We start from the raw sequence: 21,938 nt of genomic DNA, 5'->3' as shown, positions 1-21,938 counted from the left end.
TGTTTTCCGAGCAGTCCAGTGCTCAGCCTGCGACGTGTGGGAAAGCAAGGGTTCTTAAGTGCTGCTTTGTCTACATAAAACAGTCACAAGGGCCACTCCATTTACCTAACCTACCTCGGATGTTAAAACCATAAATTCCTGTGAACCAACTGAAGCAGTACATCTTAAATTTAGACAAAAATTCCCTGAAGTGAAGCTGGCTATCGGGAATGTTGGACCTTGCACTTTTGCCCCTAGAACCAACCATTTTTCAGCAGCTCCTCTGCCAAAGACTGAATGGCTCATATTCCAGAGCTCACCTGTGATTTGCAGAGGAACGTGCCTGCCCCAGGGGTTTGGGGAGAAGAGCACTTTTGCTTAGTTGAAATGGGTGTAGGCAGAGAGAATTCCTGAGACCTGGCCCCGAGCTGTCCAGGATCCCCGTGGCTCTGACAGCCTGCATGGTGGCTAACGCTGCCCTGTGCTGTGCCAGAACTCATTTTGGTTTATGATGGGACTTCAAATCCCCCTTTTTCCTCCCAGCATCTTAACAAGGAAAGGATCAGCGGACAGTATTCAAGCTGTATTGTGGTACTTCTTGGTGACTGTTGACCACTCGTTCGATGTGATTGGTTCCTTGGAATCTGTCCACTACTTCACAGGTTTAAAAGTCAAGTCTTCATTTCTTTAGTTCACAGATGCTGTTTCAGTAGAAAAGGCAGATTATGAGACCTGCTGGACTTTGGTGTCCATGTGAACCTGCCCTCTCAGGCACCCCTGAGGCCCGATTTGTTCAGCTACAAATGAGGATCCTAATAGCCATGCCTACTGGTATCGGTGCCACCAACGCCGCAGGCTGTTTTGAGTCCTGGTGGTGAGGTGCAGCTGGGAACTGAGTCAGACCGCAGGCTGTGTGCGATGCCCCTTCCCCTCCACAACCACCCACCACCAGCTTTGTAGCTTTCTGCGGTCCGTGGAGAGTGGGGGTCAGACCCCAAATCTTGGTTAGTTCTTGGAGCTCGTATTGACGATTCGGTTCTCCTTTCACCGGGGTAATGAGAGTAGGAGGCGCACAGGGTATGATTTCTAGTTTAAGTATCAGCATCATTATTTACTCTTAACATTTTCAACGGAAGCAATGTTTGAATGCACTCTTATTGAAAGCAATCTAAAAATTCCCCATCCCCCTTCCCCGTCCTTGAGAGAGTTTACTCTGTCCTTGTTGGTCAGGCTGGAAACTTGGACACATTCCTATTCCTTCTCCCTTGCCATGCCCTGCGCCCCTACCCCAGTCTCCAGGGCACATCAGTCTTCTCCCTACTGCTGCCTCAGGCTGTTGCCCCTTGCCTGGATTCCCACAGCTCCTGACTGTTCTCCGTCCTCCCCACCCCCAGTCTGGCCAGAGTCCTCTCTGGCCTCTCACTCGGGCAATGAGGTCTGCAGATGTGCACCAGGCCTGTGTGATCTGTCCTGCTCGCCTGGTGCCCTCTCCTCCTGTCCCCTCTTCTGGGCTCATGCAGGCCTGGCTCACAGGGCTCAGTTCTCATGCCTGGAACCCACTGACCACGCCATTGAAAGTGCATCCCAGTCTTCCTCTGCCTGTTTTCCCCGCAGCATTGCCAACTTTTCATGCACTGTGGGATTTCTTGGTGTAATTATTCATCATTCATTGTCTGTTTCCACCTGGCAAATAGTTGGCACCTAATGTTTTTGAATAAATGAGTAAAATTTTTAAATGATGTCAGTTCAAAGTGCCCTCCCACCCGCTTACCTCCGACAGTCCTACATCGTGCATCGACAGTGGAGGCTGCTGAGGGCCCATCCTTTTTCTGTGCATGTGATAGCCGCGCAGTTTGCAGTTTATATAAGTGGAGCTACACATGGTCCCCGCTCTGTTTTTTGTGGTTTCCCCGCCCCCATTTCAGTTGATGACATGGATGCTGCTGGGATGCTCTCATAACCCGGTCTACTGAGAAAGGGCTCCAGCCAGAAGACTCTGTGCCTTAGGGGTAACCGTCAATCACCTACCCAAGGCTTGTCCAGCAGAAGTGACGAGAGCAAGCCAGCAGGTGGAGGTCTTGGGCAGCAGCCCGAGACTCGTCCCCAGCGATGCTCTGTAGCTCAGGCTCTGGAGTGGGGGGCAGGTGTGGGAGATGCACCTTCTACCAACTTCCCAGAACAGGGCATGGCAAAGTGGTGAAGCTGTGGGCGGGCAGGAATTGACCGGAGCACGGGAGAGCAGGACCTTTCGGTCTCCAGTATCTCACCTGGCCCTGTGCAAATGGGTATTTGCATCACTATCCCCCACAACCTGTGACCCACAGGCCTCAGGATGAGAGGTCTCAGAACGAGGCTCGCTGCTGTCCACGTGGCTGCACTCCAGAGCTCCTCTCTGGTGTTGGCGGTTGATAGTCTCCTCAGATGTCCCGGTTTTCTTAAGGGCATCATCCCTCAGATTCAAGAACAAATTGCGGGGATAGAAAAGGACAGAAAGGTACGGTTTGAGTGTCACAGTGAAAATCAGGTCTCCCTGTCAGTTGCTGTCCTGGTGTCTGGATTGCATGCCTGGTGTCAGGGAAGTGGCTGGCTGTTTCCTGAGAGTGCTTCACACGCACATTCAAGCTGTTCAGTGCTGGGGATCATCAGAAGTGGGATCTTTATACTGCGCTGCTGTGTTTGGGCGTTCTTGTTGCCTGGAGGTGTATCTAGGTGATGACACTCTAGTTTAGTGTTAGATGTCTTCCAAAGGGAAGAGTGCTGCTCTTTGGGTTTTCTCTCCTCTTTCTCATGTTGAGGTCATTTTTTCGTATGTTCAGTGAAAGCACCGCTCAATGCCTGTGTCTTCATCCACTTCTCCACTCTGGGTTGTCTTCTAATATACAAATGTAGGAAAAATCCCGTGTGATATTTCATGAGCTATTGTATAGCACAGAGAGGGCAGTACAAATGCTCATTTTTGGAAAAGGAGCCAATGGCTATAAACCCACGTCGTATGTCTTGACTTCTTACTTTCCTAAAACATACTGAAGATTTGAAATGAGTCTTTCTCATGTAAGAGGTCAGAAGCCAGATTATTAAGTTAACAAACCCCAATTCATTTGATAAAGCCATTTCAGTGCTGGTCTAGGAAAGCGTCCTTGTGTATTTTGGTGTGAGGACCACATGGATACTTTCTTTAACGTTGTTATAAAGTCTAGTGTGGGGACTGGGGAGATAGTTCAGTTGGTAGAGTGTTTGCCTTGCAAGCACAAGGCCCTGGTTCAATCCCCAACACCACAAAAAAACAATAAAATAAAAATAAAGTCTAGTGTAGAGCTGTTTCAGCCCTTACCTTTTGTTTAATATTTACCATTTTCAAAGGAAAAGAAGTGTTTGGGTGTTAGGCTGTGCAGAGAAAGGCCTGGAAGGAATTGTCACCTGTTTGAGGGGTTCAGGGATTGATATTTCCTCTGTTACCATCCAAGCAACGTGGATGGCATCCTGTGCTTAATCTTCCAGCAACAGCTCACTCTGTCCTGGCAGTGAAGAAGAGTTTGAACTTCCAGTAAACAGTGCTAAGAAGCTGATTGCGTGCCTGGCTTTTAGACTGCTTAATTAAACAATGTTACTTGACGGTTATGGTGATCAGCGAAGATAAAATTATAATGCATTTGCTTATTTGTAGACTTTTGGCCCTTTTGGAACCCGTATTGCTTGTGATTCTCTTCTGTAAATGTACTCGGAAAGCTGGGGTAGTTACGGGAAAGCTGCTTGGGCAGCTACAGATGCCAGCAGGACTGTGCTCAGGGGTGACCTTCCCAGACTGTGTAGGGCCAGGTCCTTCAGAATTCCAGGCCTGATGGGGTGGTGGTCACTGGCTGTTGAGTATCTTAATGTTGTTTCTCTCGTATGCAGCACAGAATGCCTCTCATACAGTGGAGAGTGTGTTGGGAAGATTCTGGGGCTCATGGAGTCAGTGACACCTCCAGTGTCCCCCTTGATGAGTGGGCAGGATGCAGAGGTGCTTCTGAGAGATGGCCACAGGACCCTGGTGAGGGCTGAGATTGGGGACCAGGCCAGCCGCCAGGCTTCAGGGCACCGTGCCCTCCAGCTGTGCTCCAAGACTGCTCCAGGCCGATGGCTACTGGGGCCTAACCCTGTTGGCCTTGCCCTCAATGACCGACTCAGCATTGAATGGCTAATGGTCATGGTAGGATATCTGCGCCATTTTAGGAACATGAGTTGGGGAACTGGGAGGAACTAGAGCAGGGACAAGAGTCTTCCTGTGTCTGCCTACACCCATGCCCACCTTCCCTCATGCCAGCCAGGCAGGGGCAGGAGCTCCCTCAGGTCTGCGTGCAGACCACTCTGGCCTCCTGTGAACTGTACTGTAATTGGGGTGTGTTCCCAGCCGTCATGAGCTGGGCACCCCATCCCCCAAGTCATCCGTAGATGGTATTTAGAGGTGATTAGGGTTGCCCAAGGTCAAGAGGATGGCATTAGTGGCCAGTGCTGCTCTCTCACTGCGTGATACTCCCCACCACATTACGATGAGGCAGGAAGGCCTTCACCCGTGCCAGCACCATGCTCTTGGGCTGGCCACCTCCAGGACCAGAGCTGAGCACACCTCTTGTCCTGACAAATTACTCATTTGTGGTATCAAGTCAAGCAGCAGAGAACAGGTGGGGATACTTGGGTGTTTAAGATGATTTCTTCTCTGCCACACGGTCACCATCCTGTAATGCTTTCTGTTCCCATTTTGTGTCAAGACTACTCACAGAAGAGAAGAATACTGGAGAAATGTAGGTTCCCAATGCCCGAGTTCATCGGTAGGATTACAACATGAAGAGCAAATTGAAAAATGAAAAGAGACTATTTCTGTACCTAGAGTGCAGGTGGCAGAAGAGTTCCCAAAACTGCTCTATCATTTGTTGAACCAAATGCCCTCGTATGTGTGTATGTACGTGTGCATGTTACTTTTGACCTTTTTAGCTATAGGCACTGTTCCAGGACCTTGCAGAAGCAGTGAAAAGCCACAGGCATACAAAATGGTAATCAGAACAATTCCAGGGAGCAAAGACGACCCCCACCCCCACCCCGTCTCCACCTTCATTTTCCACTTTCTGAAAGAGTCCAACCCAGAAGTCAAAAAGCTGGGAGAAAACCAAGACAAAAGTCCTCCAGAACAAGGCACTCTGCCATCTAGCGCACACCCAATGCTGTAATCCAGTGCCTCTTTCTAGGGCAGATCCAGAAACCTGGTTGGGAGTAAATGAACTGGTAATACCAGCCATTAAACTGGGCCTTCCAAAGACGTTTTTGATGACTCAGAAAAGTCGGACTTGGAAATGCATGATCTCATTTTTAAAATGCAGCAAGACAAATTGAAAAACATTGTTTGTAATTTTGTCTACGAATTTAGATAAAATTTTGAAACTTCTCATGAGACAGTTGAGATGAGACTCTTCTGAATGAAAACATGTCTTAAATAACCCTGAAGAGCAGAGATGCTATGTTATCCTTATCAAGTTGTCCTGACCACCTGCAATTAAGAGAGTATTCTGTTTTGCATTTTGTTTGATTAAATTGCTCTCAGGTTTGCTTCAGCGTAACCAGAAGGTGCACAGAGGACAGCTGGGCTGAAGAGATGGGCTGAAGTTGTCCCTTCTGGTTCCAGCCCATAGCTTGTTGTGAAGACATGGAAGGTAGATGAAAAATAGTATGCAGACAATTAGTATAATGTGATCTCTTTTTTGACCACAAGAATTATTCATAATATACTTATCAAGAAAAGAATCCAAATGCTATGCACTAAAAGTGGGTAGATGAGGGAGTTACATTGAAGAAACACTTTTTATATAGTTGTTAGAATAGTTTTTGTAAAAGGGCATGTATTGCTCTTATCAAAGAAAAGGAAGAAAATTGTCAGAGCTCATAACTTAGTGTATTAAGATATGCTATTTTTATTCTTGTATCTTTATTAAAACTCATGTCTTTAGTTATTGCATGTTTTAAAGTCCCTATCACACTGCACACTGAAGAAGGGTATTTTTTTTTTCCTGGCCCTGTTAATTAGGGGATGTTTTGCTGAGTTTGAAAAGACCTGCCAGGGAAGAAGGAAGTCCAGTGGTACTCTGCTCTGTGTGTATCTGCACGTTAGGCCAGGCAGGCACCACAGCCAGAGCTAAACTGCCTTCTTCTGAAACTTGCCTTCAGTCATAGGTGGTGACATACAGCAGAGTGCTGACTAGCTGAGATGCCTCCTGGCTGAGCCTGGTGTCACATGCCTGCAATCCCAGTGACTCAGGAGGCTAGGGCAGGAGGACCTCAAATTCCAGACTACCCCTAGTCACTTAGCGAGGCACTGTCTCAAAAAATAAAAGGGCTTGGGATGTGGCTCAGTAGTAAAGCACCGCTGGGTTTAACCCTAGTGCCACACACCAGAAAGAAGAAGAAGAAGAAAAAGAATGCCTCCTTCAAGACTCTGGCCACAGGCTAAGGATGGAAGACCCCACCTGCCAGTTGATTGCCATGTGGCTCTCCAGTGATGCGTTCTTGGGGAGCCCAGGTTGTCTTCTCTGAAGCAGTGTTAGGGGAGCTACTTGGAAGCCAACATGTGGGGCACATCTGTGGGAAGACCCTCTGAGTTCCAGGAGGGGAGCTGCCCCTGCTCCCTTGGTCTCTTGATCAACCTGTGTCGTGCTGGAGGCTGCTGGCCTGGACTCCTGTCTGACCCTTCACATGCTGGCGTTTTTGCATGTGCTGTGTGTGACCTTCAGCACCTGGATTCTGCGTCTGTGAAGTGAGGATCAAAGCAGTACCCCCATCATAGGCCTGTGTGAGCGCTAAGTAGACTCATGCATGTTGGGTGCTTGAGAGTATGTTGGGTGCTTGGTAAGACTTCAGATACCAGCTGCTGTTAGTACTCCTAGCAGTAAGTACTATGATATTTAGCGTGTATGTTTTACAATGTCTAGTCTATAGGCAGTTACCCATCTTGCTCTCCAAACGTAACATTGTTCCCGAATGAGAATGACCGATTTGGAGATCACCTACACGAGACGGGAGAAATGAAGGCCTTTGTTTTCCCACTCGGAAAAGGATTCCATGGGCAATAACCGGCGGCAGTGAGGCTTCACCAGTGTAGCTGCAGTTACTTCATTAAACCCTGGAGATGGAAATCGGCCTAGCTGCTTGCTATTTACTCAACTCCATTTATTTTGTGTTAACGCCCAGCCAGGCTCCGCTTGCTGTTGGGAGTAGCAAACTGCACGTGTGTTCATTGAAATTTATAGCAGCTATTTCTTGAGGTGTTCACGCAGCAAGATTAGCTAAACGCTTATCTAATGTCTTACAGAGGTTGGCCTTATTGTGAGGTGGTAAGATTTTGTTTTCTGGGTTTTTTAAGCAGTGCTCACTGATGGGTCGAAGCTACTTGGCTTAGCGATCATTCCTCACGAGGCTGCATCGCCGAGGCTGATCATGCTCCTTTCTGTTTTAATTTCAGTTTCTTTTCATCTCCATTTTCCATATCAAGGCAGCATCATGTACAAAGCTACATCTTTTCCTCCCTCCGTGTCTTTAAGCATAGAAACTGCCTCCTTATGCTCCTGGAAATTGCTGAGTGGGTGATTCTTGTAATTCATGTTCTTTGTGAGAGACGGGCACTGCATAGTCCTGAGTGGGCACCTCATCTTGGCATCTCATCTGCATGTTGACAAATGGGTCTGTAGCTTTATTATCGATTATTTAATTTGTGGTTATTATCGAAGTAACTGTTCTTGAGTCCCCATGGATTCTGCTTATTGGGATTGTTATTTCACTCCCCCCAGTTTATCCTAGAGTTTTTATTTCTTAGGAAAATGACAACACAGAAAGATGATCTTAAGTCTGTTCATAATCAAGGGTGCACAGACTGGAACAACAAGGAGAAATGGTCTTGCGCTCATCAAATTGGGGACAATTCCAGTTAATCAGTGTTGGCAAGAGTATGCAGAAGCCAGTACTGCTGAGGGGCCACTGGGTGCTCCATTAGAACCAGATTCCTTCCCTACCTGAGGTTGGTACCTGGTTCTGCCCCAGAGTCTTGGCCTTGGGTAGCACACAGCCTCTCCTTAGCCCTGTGGGACCTGACCATGAAGAACACTTACTTAAGGCAGCACACAGCCAGTGCTATGTGCACGTCTAATAATTGAAAGACATCATCACATTCTGTTGGTGGGAATGCAAAGTGGCACATTCTTTTTGGAAGTCCTGTAGTTTTTTAAATGTGTAACTCTGATTCTTCTATTTTTCTAGATGTGTGTCTTCCAGAAATATTTCCCACTGTATAAAAATTGAACAAAATGAAACAAATGATCATAATATTTGTATTCCTTAATATTGTAAAATTACCTCATCAGAAGGTGCATGTGCCCTACGTATGTACGTATGTGTGCAGAGGCACTCCTGAAGAAATCTGGCAGCGTATTTGCAAACAGCACATTGTAGAAGTTGATGCGTGTTTTGATTCTGCCTTTTCTTTGGAAACCTGTGTGTAGTGGACATGATTTATGTGTAACTGCGTGTTAGTCTGTCTCTTTGCAACGAAGGTGTTGATGGTCGTTGGGGCCGGGAGCAGGTGGCCTTTTTTGCTTTAACTTTAACTTTGTTCATCTTGACAGTATGCTCCTGAGTTTTCATTACGAAATCCTGATGAACCAGTGTGGCTGGCATGCTGGGGCTGCAGGCAGGTACAGAGTCGAGGTGGGAGATAGGAAGTGTCAGGGCCTGGGCCTGGGCTGTCCTCTGGGTCTGGATCCCACCAAACCCCAACGTTATTTGGGCGACTAAATTGACATTTCTGTGTTCTGTGCTTTAAGTTTTTAATCTGAACATAGAGAAACAAAAACACTGCTTATTTGGTGAAATTTAAGTAGATCCACGTGTGTAACCTGACCTAAGTTCTGGAAGATGAAGTACACCAGTGAACTGTAAGCTTTGTCACTGGGAAGGAAGAGGCCTTCAGCCACAGCCAGGTGTCCTAGGGCAGACCCAGGAATGCTGACAACTTTGGGGTGGCCCGAGGCGCTAAGAGGCTGCCTACCATGTCCAGAGATGGACATGCCCCTCCTGCCTTTTTTCACATATGTTTCAAATCTACAAGGAAAGAACCCTGGAGTCTGAGTTTGTTTTCTGACTAGCAAGAAACTCTTAAATATAGACACAAGGTGGTAGATTAAATTAACATAAGGTTAGGGTCTTTCACTTATATTATGTGACTTTATTAACTCTCATAACTACCATTGTGTAAACACAATAGAAAATTTCCTATAGCAAACATTCATAAACTTAAGGTATTTAATTACAGGTCTTGCTTCTCAACTATTATAAAATGTAGAAAGAGGATCTGGTAACCAAGACAACAAACAACACAGTACTGAATCTTAGAAGAACATTGTCCTCCTGGCTTCTGGTTTGAGAGCTTCCTGCCTGCGCGTTCCCATGCTCTGAATCTCCCCATCCTTGAGATGGCCGTGGCTAGTTCAGGATTTTGTTTCCATGTGGCTCTTAAGGACGTCTTTAGCATTTATTATTAAGAGAGCACATTTCACCCACACACTGGCTGGCTTTCAACAATAGAAATTAATTCTCTCGTTTTGGCGGCAGAAGTTCAAACTCGAGATGTCAGCAGGACTCATTCTTCAAAGACTGAGTGTGAATCTGCCCCTGGCCTCAGTCCAGCTGCTGAAGGCTGCCAGCAGGCCCGGGCATTTCTCTACCTGGAGGCCTGTCCCTCCTTTCCCCGTGTCTGCTGCTTCTTTTAAGAGGACGCCAAAGCACTGTGTATGGTCCACCATAAGCCAATCTGTCCTCCTCTTGACTTGATCGCACCTGTAGAGACCATTTCTGAACAAGATCACATCGTAGATCTTGGGGGCTGTCTTTTGTGGGGAGTCAGTTTAGCCCCCAGCAGGCATGAAGGCTTACAATATCTGACTTTGACATTGAATCTTTGCCATGAACTGTAGTGGAGGGAGGAGGTGGAGGGAGATCTTTGAGAACTCTGCTGTTGTTTGTTCCAAGGTTTTGATTTGTTGGGGTCTTTAAAGAGCCAGGAGAATAATATTCTTTCCAGTGTTTTGAACTGTTCTTAGAGTTTAGGCAGAGTGTTTACCTGGTTGGTTCCATTTTCTTTAATTCTTAAAAGGTAGAATAATTATATTTTCAGATTCATGTTTTTTTTGATCCACCAGTTACTCGATTCAAATGAGATTCCTTTTGCACATTTTGACTTTAATGTTGCCCAATTTGTGTGCGTAGGTTCGTTATAAATCTTTGCAATATTTTAATGTTAAAAAGCAAGCTCATGCATTTATAGTCCATCTTTGAGACTTTAAACTTCATTAAATACTTGTATGTGAAAAATTACAGAAGCAAATGTGATGTTTACCCAAATTGTGGCTCCGCTTAGCTACACATTGAATCTTTTGTTAGAGATAAAAATTCATGATTTGTTTGTTCACTAATTCAGTCAACAGATAATTATTGCTAGATACTATTTCAGGCATGGGATATAACCTGAATTACCCAACAGTGATGATGCTCGGGAAAGTTCTGAGAGAAGCAGCTGCCCGCAGTCAGATTGGCCCATGCTGTGCAGGCAGGAGGACTGGGATTGATTGATTGATTGATTGATTGATTGATTATAGATGAACAGAATGCCTTTATTTTAATTATTTTTATGTGGTACTAAGGATCAAACCCAGTACCTCACACATGCTAGGCAAGTGCTCTCTCTGCCTGAGCTACAGCCCCAGCCCAGAACTGGGCATTTTTATGGGTATTTTTATAATGTAATGAGAACTACCTCTGTTTTAGTCAACTTTTTCACCACTGTGACTAAAGGACCCAACCAGAACAACTGTCAAGGAGGAAAGGTGTACGTGGGGCCTCATGGTTTAAGAGGTCTCGATCCACAGACCGCAGAGCCCATTCCTCAGGGCTCATGACAGAAGAGTGTGGCAGAGGGGAGCAGCTCACACGTGATCAGGAAGTGCAGAGAGACTCCACGTGCCAAACACCCAAATATGCACTCCACAGCCACGCCCCAGTCCCTACCTCCTCCAGCCACATCCCACCACTTCAGTTACCGCTCAGTTAATCCCTGTCGGTGTTAATTCACTGTTTGGGTTAAGACTCCTCTAACCCAGTCATTTCTCCTCTGCATCTTCTTGCATCATTTTCACACATGAGCCCACAGCCAAGCCCCGGCAGCTCCTCCAGCCACTGGAGACAGAGCCCTGTGGGTGTTGTTGGGAGGAGCAACCCTGGGTAGAGGCAAGAAACAGTGCACAAGCCCCGTTGGGGGAGGGGTGGGGACAGCTACCCCACAGGAGCCTGCGGGCGGGGGGGAGGCGGTGGAGAATGTGCTCATCTTTTGAGAAATCTCTCAGCCCCATCCTTGGACCCATGAGGTGTGTCTATCATCTGATCAGTTTTCCTTAAAATTTGGCAGCCTGAGTGGTGTGGCATAATCTTATTTTAGATTCTTATATATAAAGTGGAGAAGACGCCTGGACAATCTGCATCTGCATTGGGGTGGGAGAGTCAGGATGTCCCTCGTTCCGTTCACCTCTCTGCTTCCTGGCAGTGTTGCTTGCTTATTGTAGCCATTGGTAAGACTGGAGGAGCAGGCCTGGCTGGGAGGGGCTGGGGAGTCGGTGGCTCCACCCTCTGTGGTAGGTGTGCCTGAGACGGGGACAGGAAGTCAGGAGACATCTTCATGTTTCTGAGTCATGTGGTAAAACACACTGGGAACTCGGACTTGGTGGAGTCAGGAAGAATCACAGTGTGCAGGAGCAGGGGGGTACTCCCGGTCAGAGGCATCTGCAATAGCCAGCTGTGCCCCAGAGGTGGCCACCCATCTGTGTGTGCACCGGGACATGCACGTCTGTAAACAGAGGGTGGATCTGATCACGCACACTGAGGTGCATCTGTGCTTTTAGGCCCACGGATGACAGCAACCAGCCGCCGGGCCGGGGTGTGCTCTCCATGCATGGGCTGACCTACGGTGTCATCCGAGTGGACTCGGAAGAGAAGCTGTCTGTGCTCACAGTGCAGGACGTTGGCCTCGTCATGCCGGGAGGTGAGTGTGGCCCGTAGGGTATGAAGTCACCCCAGCCTTGGCCTCAACACCCACCAGTTAGCACGTGCCTCAGTGACACACACATCACCATCTTCCCTTTCCCACCTCACATCATGGCTCTCTGAGAGCGCTTGGGCTGAGCCTTGAGCGTCCAGCTTTTGAAAGTCTTCATTAAGCTTCAAACACGTGAGGCAATGTTCCTTCTCCTGAGAAAAGAAAAGGCAAAGTATTTGAGAAGCTGCAAAATGAAGAGCATCTCTGCACACGGAGACCCTGGGATCTTCTTCCCGGGGAAGGCATCACGGGCCAGCTCTGTCCCAGACGGGTGCCAGGGCAGCTTCCCCTTCTCTGTCCCAGAGAACAGCTTCCAGTCCACCATCTTGACACCTTAGCCAGAGCTGGACACCAAGCTGGCCTTTGCATAGGCACTCGAGGCTTTGAGCAGACGTTTGCAAGGTGAGGAACAGGAGTCTGTGTAATCTGTGAAGCCTGTTTTTAGCAGTAAAGCCCTTTTGTGAAGTCAGAGAAACCATTTCTACAACCGCATGGCCACTTGGTTTAGGGTCCCCACCCCGTTATACTCCACCTGCCTCTTACACCCACCGGCTGTGCTTGGGCACCTCCAGGAGCCTCACACAGGCCTCCAGCCCACCTGCTTATCTGCAGCGGGCTCTTACCTGGTTCCGTCCCAGAGGGCCATACATATCAGCATGAGCCTCCTTGCTCCTCAGCTGGGGTCCCCACCCAGGGTTCGGATGTGTTCCCTTGGCCTCTGTATGCACCTCCCGTAGCAGGACATCACATGACACCTGCACATGCCACAAACTGGGTTTTCCCGGGGTCTCGGCAGGGATCCCAGCCTGAGGCAGTACCTGCTGGGTGGAAGCCATGCTGCCATGGAGTGGGGGACCTGGGCTCCCTCTCCTGCGGTGTGTGCCAGGCCGGGCTTTCTCCGGAAGTCCTCTTTCCATGTCGCCTACCATGTGTGGAGCATAAAAGAAGGAAAGCCAGCCCTGGCACTGTGGTCCTCAGTGCCCGTCGTTCAAAATGTCACTGTGAACCTCTCCGCTGCCTTTTTCACCCCTTCAAAGGCCCCAGCATCACGGCAACTTCCTGTTCCTTCACATTCCTCCAAATTGTGCAGGTCCCAGGCCCATTTGTGCTTCTCAGCTTTAGCCAGGCTTACCTGGCTCCAGTTCTTCCTTTACTTCAAAACTAGTTGCTTTTAAAAAAAGAAAGAGATCTGCAGCTAGGGACCGTCAAAAGATTCAGGTTACAAAATGGAAAACCGCCTCTGTCTGCTGGAGGCATCCACAAGCATCTGGTTTCCTTCCAGAGAGACTCTGGGACTGCAGAAAGGAACAGGGGTGCGCATTTGTCTGTCATCGTGCTTGGCGTGGTGGCTTTCCATGCATAATGAGCTCATACTGTAGACACATCTTCACGTTCTGTATCTTGAAGTTCAAAGACCTCCTTCTTTCTCAGGCAGCATGGCATTACATGGTTGGAATACACAGTAATGGATTTATACCCTCCCCCTGTGGGGCAGTTTCTCACCCGCTCTGAGCTGCTTGTGTAGGTATGCGGGGGGCAGATAATGGAAACCTTCTGGAAGGGAGATTTGTTTCAAGGGCCCGCCCACATCATTTGATGATAATGCCCGTCCTTCAGAAAGACGAGGGGTCTGTCATCCTACTAGTGGTGGGTGTCGGGACCTCTCCTCCACCCGCTTTGCCAGGGTACCCTCACACTGCATTTGTACCGAGTGAAGAAGATGTCAGTGTAGCTTCAATGGGAATTTTCCTTCCTGTGAGTGAGTTTATCTTTCCATGTTTCCTCTGGTTCCCCATTTCTGAGACCCCCTCACCCCAGCTTGGGGGTTCTTGGGAGTCCAGGCTCTCAGATGGCCGCCCACACCCCATTCTGAAATGCCAGGCTCTCGGAGCCCTGGGCGGACTCGTGGTCGGCCGTGGTGGTGGGGGGGGTGCTGACGTGCACAGGTCAGACTGCGCAGCAGACAGTGAGAGCTGAGCGCGGTCACAGATGCGGGAGCCCTCGGGAGGGTGGAGGGTTCACCTCAACGGGACGGGGAACCAAGGTTACGACTTCCACAGACTGGAGAGGCTTGAATTCCGCTTGCACTTACAGACGCCTTGAGCAACTGGAAAGCGAGCGATCTGTGCCACTTACTTTGCAGAGCCCAGGTTGTGCTTGGCAGCGGCATCTGTTCCGCGGCCAGTGTGTGGCGGAGCTCCCCGGCGCTGCCCTGGGCACCTCCCTCTTATCTAAACTGAGTACCGTTTCCAGGTACGATTAAAGCAGCTGCAGTGACTGATGTCAGCACAGTGACATCTGGCACCTTGCCCCAACATGAAAGCAGCATGACCCTAGGGAAGAGATGAGCCCGGGGTTCTGTTCTTTCTCCTCGTTTGAGTCCTTGTCTGGATCCCTGGTTCATCCATCATTCTCCTCTCACCCCGCGTGTTTTCCGCTTGCTCTCAGCCATCATGTGTTCAGTGAAGCCAGATGGGATTCCTCAGCTCTGCAGAACGGACGAAATCGGGGAGCTGTGCGTGTGCGCGGTGGCCACGGGTACTTCGTATTATGGCCTCTCCGGCATGACCAAGAACACCTTTGAGGTAGGCGGATGGAGAGCCTCCACCACGAGGTCCATCCTCAGTTCCCTCTTCAGAGAGTGGGTTGGGGTGTAGGAACAGATAGGAAATGTGAGATGGTGACTTCTTTAAAAAAGTATTAAAAGTCTCTCCCACTGTTTTTAATTATTTTTGATGCATTTGCTTATCAGTATTATTTTGATCTCAGTTTCAAAAAAGAATATCCCACTCCTTGGTTTAAACCCAAAGGTCTTAAAACTAACATACTACAGAAACACAGCCACATCGATGTTCATAGCAGCTCCATTCACAATAGCTATATTGTGGAACCAACCTAGATGCCCTTCAACAGATGAATGGATAAAGAAACTGTGGTATATATACACAATGGAGTATTATTCAGCCATAAAGAAGAGTAATACTATGGCATTTTCATATAAATGGATGGAATTGGAGAATATCATGCTAAATGAAATAAGCCAATCCCAAAAAACCAAAGGCAGAATGTTTTCCCTGATAAGTGGGTGATGATACATAATGGGGGTGGGGGTGAGAGAAGATTGGAGGAACTTTAGATTACGTAGAGGGAAATGAGAGGGAGGAGGGGGTAGGGGTATGCAAGATGAGACAGACAGCATTACCCTATGTACATGCATGATTACACAAATGGTGTGAATCTATATCATGTACAACCACAGAAATGAAAAGTTGTACCCATTTGTGTACAACGATTCAAAATGCAGCCTGTAAAAGTAAAAAAAAAAAAATTAACATACTGTAAAAAAAAAAAGAATAAGCACCATTTCTTAAAAATGACCCTCTGTCACCGTTCTCACCTGTACCTATTCGATAAACCTGCCCGCCAACATGCGGATGATGGAGGAGCCTGGGCGTGAGCGGCCCCACCTGAAGAGGCCAGCAGGAGGCCTGCACAGCCTCTTGGCCTCCGCTTCTCTTGGCTGGGTGTGAATTCATGAGAACATGAACAAATGTGTGTGATCTCAGTGACCCAAGCTGGGGTGTGTGAGTGTGTGTGTGTGTGTGTGGGCACACAGAGTTAGCAGGCAGACTCCTGGTCTCCAGCGTGTCATGCCACATCACCCTGTTCAGAACTTGCATTCTTAGCAAGTGACGCCTGGCGGTAGGAGCCATGCAAGGTGTGAGACTATAGGGAGGAAAGCAGAAACTGCTTGGGAACACGTCCTTCAACATCCAGAGCTTTGAACTTGGCGGAGGGGTGTTCATGAACACGTCTGAGAGCACTTTGTTGAGTGTGAACCAGCTGTCCAAAAGAGCCCTTGAAACTGGAGCTAGGTAGAGTCCACATAAAAACTCCCTCTCCTTTCTTGTGGTTTGTCTGTAAGGTTGAAGGAAAAAAGGTTCAGAGTAGAGCTCATTTGTTTCACTTCATGTTTTTCTTCTCAGCATGGTTCTAACAAGGAAAAATAACATTTTAATGACCAAGGATCAGTCACTCTCCCACTAACTTAGGCTGCTTACCACGTACCTTGAGTCTCCACTTACCACTTTCACGCTGTAGGTGTCTAAACAGAACTAGCCGCCATCTGTTAGCGTAGCGTAATTTCTGGCTATGATCTGTTCAGAGACTCGGAGCCTGTGAGGGGAGCCGGCCTGAGGCCTCTGCATGTGGCCCAGAGGTGCAGGAGCAGACGACCCTCTGCTCTGCACGGGAGGAGTGTGTCTTCATGTTGGAAGGCTGCTGACATCGAGAACTCTGACCTCTGCACAGGCAGTGTTGTTGGAGATGGGAAAGCCGGTTGTCACCTGAAGGAGAGGTGGCGAGATTCAGACCAGCTGCCCACGTGAAAGGTGGCTGACTGGAGCCTGTGTTTCCCCAGGTCTTTCCCATGACAAGCTCAGGGGCTCCGATCAGTGAGTACCCGTTCATACGGACAGGCTTGCTGGGGTTCGTTGGTCCTGGAGGACTTGTCTTCGTCGTGGGGAAGATGGACGGCCTGATGGTGGTCAGTGGGCGCAGACACAATGCTGATGACATCGTGGCGACGGCCTTGGCCGTGGAACCCATGAAATTTGTCTACAGAGGAAGGTCGGTTGCCCTCATCTGTGAATCAAGTACCCTTATTTCTGTAGACCACACTCTTCACGTAGTTAGGAAGGGTTTATAAGTTCATAAATTTCTTAAACTTATTTTGAATCCCATTTCCTCTTCTGTAAAATCGAAGCAACTGGACTCAATGCTGAAATTTCCCCTCGTTGTGGGTGTCCATGATTTTATGCAAGTTTCCTGAGTCGCACAAGTGTATCTTTGTTAGCCCCTACACTAAGTTAAAATATCCTTTGGAAAGACTTTTAGTAGATAACTGCAAAATACAGGGCTGAATGTTCACCCTAGAGCGGACCCTAGAGACCCAGAAACCATGGTCATCCTTAGCATGAAAGAGGGGACGCTCACATGCTGCTTGGGTCTACTATAGACTTCTTCCTCCTCCCTCCATCCCTTGCCGACACATCACAGAGGCTGAGTAAATTCTGTGGTTTTTGCTAATATGAAGGAAGTCAGAAATTCCTTAGAACCTGATTTCATTTTGGCAAGCTAGTGGGACTAGGAGAAAGGAGCCATCTTTGAAGCTAGAACCTCTTTGTGCGAGGGGTTTCCTGGAGATTTGGAGTGGCCACAGTTCTGTGCTGACCATAGGAGGCAGACAGGTTTAGCAGGAAGCAGTCAGTTCCAAACAGAAAACTTGACAGATGCAAACTCAAGACGGGAACAGTATGGGTCTCAGTTGACAGGTGCAGTGATCCCGTGCTGACTTCTGTCCACACTGAAAGGACAGCTTTGTCCCCACCACCTGCAGGCATGGCAGCCTCCAAGGGCATTGCGAGTGACTCCCCTGCTGGGCCCCCCGGCTTCTCAGCCCCTACAGCTGTGCTTGCACTGGCGCATGTGTGTGTGGGAGTTGGGGTTGCCGACCTGCGTGATTAGCCACAGTCGGGGTGCCTCACAGTGGCGGAGGTCTTGGGAGTGTTGCCACCTGCGCTCATTACGTGTGCCCCTCTGTCCCCACAGGATAGCAGTGTTCTCGGTGACGGTCCTTCACGATGAAAGGATAGTGATCGTGGCGGAGCAGAGGCCGGACTCCACGGAGGAGGACAGCTTCCAGTGGATGAGCAGGGTGCTCCAGGTGGTGTGGCCTCGCCCCGAAGCTTTCGGCTTTGTCTGCGTTTCAGCTTCCCTTACTCACTCTCAGGGTTAGGGCTCCCTTCGCCAGTCGTGGCTCAGCCCCTCAGTGCTGCCCTCGATGAGAAGGTCCGTCAGGTGTCCAGGAAAGGAGCCAACCTGCTCTACGGGAGGGGTCGGGTTTTGCAAGGCTGGTTCCTGCCATTCACGTTGAGGAGGCCACAAGTCAGTTCTTTCTTGGGATTTTTTGAAGATATCCCTTCTTTTCTCCCAATTCCCCTTTTATTATTTGTGGTCCTGTGTAAAATCACCTAGCTCAGGGAGTTTAGGCGGCAGCGTTTCTTGCCCTGGCACTCCTATGCCTTCAGAGCGGTGTCCCCAACATACGTACTTGTGCATGTTACGATACTTCAGGTGTGTACATGTTCACTAAGTAAGCATACGAGTTACTAGCTGTTCCTGTTTGTGAGCCCTATTGTGACGTGATTACCTCTTGATTTTCTAGGCAATTGACAGTATACATCAAGTTGGAGTTTACTGCCTGGCTTTGGTGCCGGCAAATACCCTTCCCAAAACCCCGCTCGGTGGGATCCACCTGTCGGAAACGAAGCAGCTCTTCCTGGAGGGGTCCCTTCACCCCTGCAACGTCCTCATGTGCCCCCACACTTGTGTCACGAACTTGCCTAAACCTCGACAGAAGCAGCCAGGTAGGTCTCGCAGCACCACGCTCAGGAGGGGCCACCTCCAGGGCATCTGGGTTTCCTGCCTTCCTGCCCTTCACGTGGCCACACACTCCTGGATGCAGCCCAGAAGGCAAGGACTGTGGACAGAGCCTGGGGAGGAGAGGTGCCTGGCCTTTGCAGGGGACATTGGCACTTGATGCAGATGAGGTTTTGCACGGCCACCAGCAGGGTGACCTTTGGTAAGGCGCACAACCCCTTAGGATTCTGCTGGTAGACTCTCCATGTTGGTAGAATAAGAATAATACATCCGCATGTGTTTCTGTGACCCAGGGATCAAAGCCGATGATAGCACATGAGGAAACATTTTGAAATACGCTCACTCTTCCTGTACTTGTGATGCTGTCAGATACAGATCTGCCTCATGCTTCACAGTTTGGGAAAACATTCTCCGTCCTCTGACTTGATCCTCACAGCAACCCCACCATGCACCATCGGGCTGCACATAGTTGTCCAACAAAGTGAATGTGTTACAGGAATATGCTGAATTGGGAGTTAGGAACTCTTGTGCCAGCGTGGGAGCAGAGGGTCCCAGGACGTCCAGGACTGACTTGTGCAAAGTGGGTGTTCGTCTCCATTTTGCAGATGAGCCAGAGAGGTTCAGGAGTTGATAAAGTCACACAGCTAGAACGGGATTGTGGCGGAGCAGAGGCCGGACTAGAATGTGGCAGAAATGATCCAAACGTGGCACTACTATGTACCACTACTACCTTCTTTGTTTTTTTGGCCTAGCTTGGGTCCATTTGCCACCATCTGCTAAAGAATGAAAACACTGGCAAGTCTGCCTAGAGGTGGTTGGCAGTTACTGACTCTGCTTGTGGGTGGATGTGGTATACTTTGTAGCAAATGCGCACACTGGTTCAGAAAAGGCTGTCAGCACTAGACTAGTGTTCGGAAGGCCCTGGGTTTATTAGCAGTACTACAAAAATAGAAAAAAACTCATCTGGGGGCCTCTCCAGGTACAGCTAGGTCCTGAGGTCTGCAGATGCTGCTCACACCTCTCCAGGACTTGAGCCTGTTGGTGAGACAGGATGAGTGACCTCATGGAGTTTCAAGGTCAAGAAGCTGATGCTTGCAGGAGAAGAGTGACCTCTGAAGCACACAGCCAGAAAGGAACTTGAATCTAGGACTCCCAACTCCAGAACTTGCTTTTATTCTCCCTAGAATCAAAAGCCCCAGGCGCAAAGCCTCAGACATGTTTTCTGCCATTGCCAGCATGGAATTTGTGCAGCTAAGTATTACGATCTCTTCCAACATGGGCTAATTATCTTAAAGAACATAGAAAATCACGCTTTCTACTTTCAGGCACATCAGATTGACCTTTTTGGTGCTCTTTCATTTCTTACCTGTCTTGTTAGTGGTTTCTTATGGTCTGGACTTCCCTCTTTCCTTTTCTCTCACATGTTCATCCTTGGCTTTTGAGATTGCTGTTGGAAAATGCAGAGCTGACTAGGTGGTGAGCCTCTAGAAAATGCCACGGCCCCCTCTGTAACAGAAGGATGTAAAAATGGCCCCCTCTGTCCCATAAGGCCCCAGAATGTGAGCAGCACTGGGAATGACAGCACGGTCTCCATCTGGGCACACTGGTCTCCATGGTATAAAGCTTGTGCTCGTGTCCAGCTTGCTGGCTGTCCTCAGCGTGAAGGCTGAGGTGACCGGACTCTCCTCTGCATGGTCACTGCATCCTTAGGACCCTGCTACCAGTGGCCCCAGGTGCAAAGCCTGACGGTGCAGTGGCTTGTGAAGGCAGGATGCAGGACACCTGCCCCTCCGGGGGGAAGGTCACGTGCAAGTACATGGCGTGATCTCATAGCTCAGGCCTCAGCTTACCTGCCCAGTGTCAAGAAGCCCAGGAACTAGGTGAGCTTAGCCCTGGGCAAATCTCACGCCCCACACACACTGAGGACAGGCTCTCAGGAGAGGTGGGGCAGGATGGGATGATCCTGCAGATTCAGGACTCTGTTGCTTGAATGTTGCACCTTACTAAATAAAGCTTTATGTGAAAAATTTCAAGCAAAAAGTAGTTCCATATGTGTACGTGTGTATATTTTTATGTGTATGTGTATATATACATACACGTTTGATTTATCTGTATATATGATGTCCCATCTTTTTGTTTTAATTGAGAGGTGATATAATTCTATGTCTTCAAAAAACTTTGACAAATACTAATGGGCAGCTAGACTGAAGACCTTCCAGGGGCCTCCAGACTTAACCTGGTTCTGCTGATAGCCTGCGATACACCTGGAAGATGTTGCCCCAAGGTCTCTGTCTCCATACCTGTAAAGAGGGAATTGGGCTGGATGGTTTCCAAGGCTCCTCTGGAGTAAATACTTAAAATGACTGCATGAGGGGTTTGTTGGTGCTTGGGATGAAGCCCCTAAAACTTAGAAGGTTTATAGACTGCCCAATCACCTTTTCTACTGATCAGTTCTTATTCAGTTAAGAACAGTGTGTGTGTGTAATTATGACCTTTAACCCATCCTGAGTTGGCACCCATGTCATAAAACATCAGAATCGGCACAACTTGGCAGCTACATTTCCTGGGGACATCCTATCAGAATAGCCAGAGGACAGTCTGAGCAGGAGTTCAGAGCTCCTAGCACCAAAGACAGGCCTGGAAAGAGTCCAGTTCAGGACCATGTGTCTTGCTGCTCCAAGATGAAAAGTCTGCCTTGTCCCCTGCATGAATCTGTCGAGGGTTGTATGGTAGGAATTCAGCAATGCACCCTGAAGTTGCCAATGTGCAGATAGTTGAGCCTGTGAGAGGAACCGGAAGAGAATCAACGTGGATGTCGCATGCACACATGTTGTAGGGAGTAGCATCCCGGCTTCGAGTTTTCGAGTGGTGCAGCTGAGTCGCCATCGGAGCATTTGGTGTATCTCCCCACTTCACATGGGAGAATACATCAGTTCTGGCTGAGACCAGATCTTCTAGATCAGATGCAGCAGTGACGGGGGAAATGGATTCCTAAGTATGTGGGAAAAGAGGTGCCCAAGGTCCCTGACCTCACCCTCACAGAGTACCAGCAGAGGTAAACCTTGGGCAGGGGCTCCATTCAGTAAGGGAGAAGCACAGAGTGAGGTGCTGCAAAAGCCCTAGTTCCCCTCAAAACAGGTTTCTCCTCCTATTTGAATTCTTTAAAAAAAAAAAAAAATTTACTATGGAGAAGACTTTAAACAAGGTCAGCCCGTTTGCAAGCTGGCTGCTTTGAGGAATCATCTCGGTCAGCCCTCAGTTGCCAACAAGAGTAGGGGTCATGCTGAAGATGGACAGTGAGTGACGGACAAGCCAGGGCAGACTCTAGGGTGCTTGGTGACCCTGCAGAAGCTGTAAG

General features: G+C 48.7%; 1 protein-coding gene across 5 annotated transcripts in view; it reads left to right on the top strand.

Annotated features, from left to right (window-relative positions):
• Positions 1-21,938, top strand: part of DIP2C (disco interacting protein 2 homolog C) — a 373,178-nt gene that overhangs the window by 286,653 nt on the left and 64,587 nt on the right. For all 5 annotated transcript variants that reach the window (XM_079107787.1, XM_079107785.1, XM_079107786.1 and 2 more), the window contains 5 exons: positions 11,946-12,085; positions 14,588-14,724; positions 16,560-16,768; positions 17,750-17,864; positions 18,366-18,567. In XM_079107787.1, the coding sequence (XP_078963913.1) occupies positions 11,946-12,085; positions 14,588-14,724; positions 16,560-16,768; positions 17,750-17,864; positions 18,366-18,567 (803 nt within the window). The remainder of the gene's footprint in view (positions 1-11,945; positions 12,086-14,587; positions 14,725-16,559; positions 16,769-17,749; positions 17,865-18,365; positions 18,568-21,938) is intronic.

This window comes from Sciurus vulgaris (genome assembly GCF_902686455.1).
Source record: "Sciurus vulgaris genome assembly, chromosome: 12".
In the NCBI taxonomy this organism is placed as follows: domain Eukaryota; kingdom Metazoa; phylum Chordata; class Mammalia; order Rodentia; family Sciuridae; genus Sciurus; species Sciurus vulgaris.
Note: the sequence above shows the minus strand (reverse complement) of the source record. Positions and strands in the feature narration are given on the sequence as shown.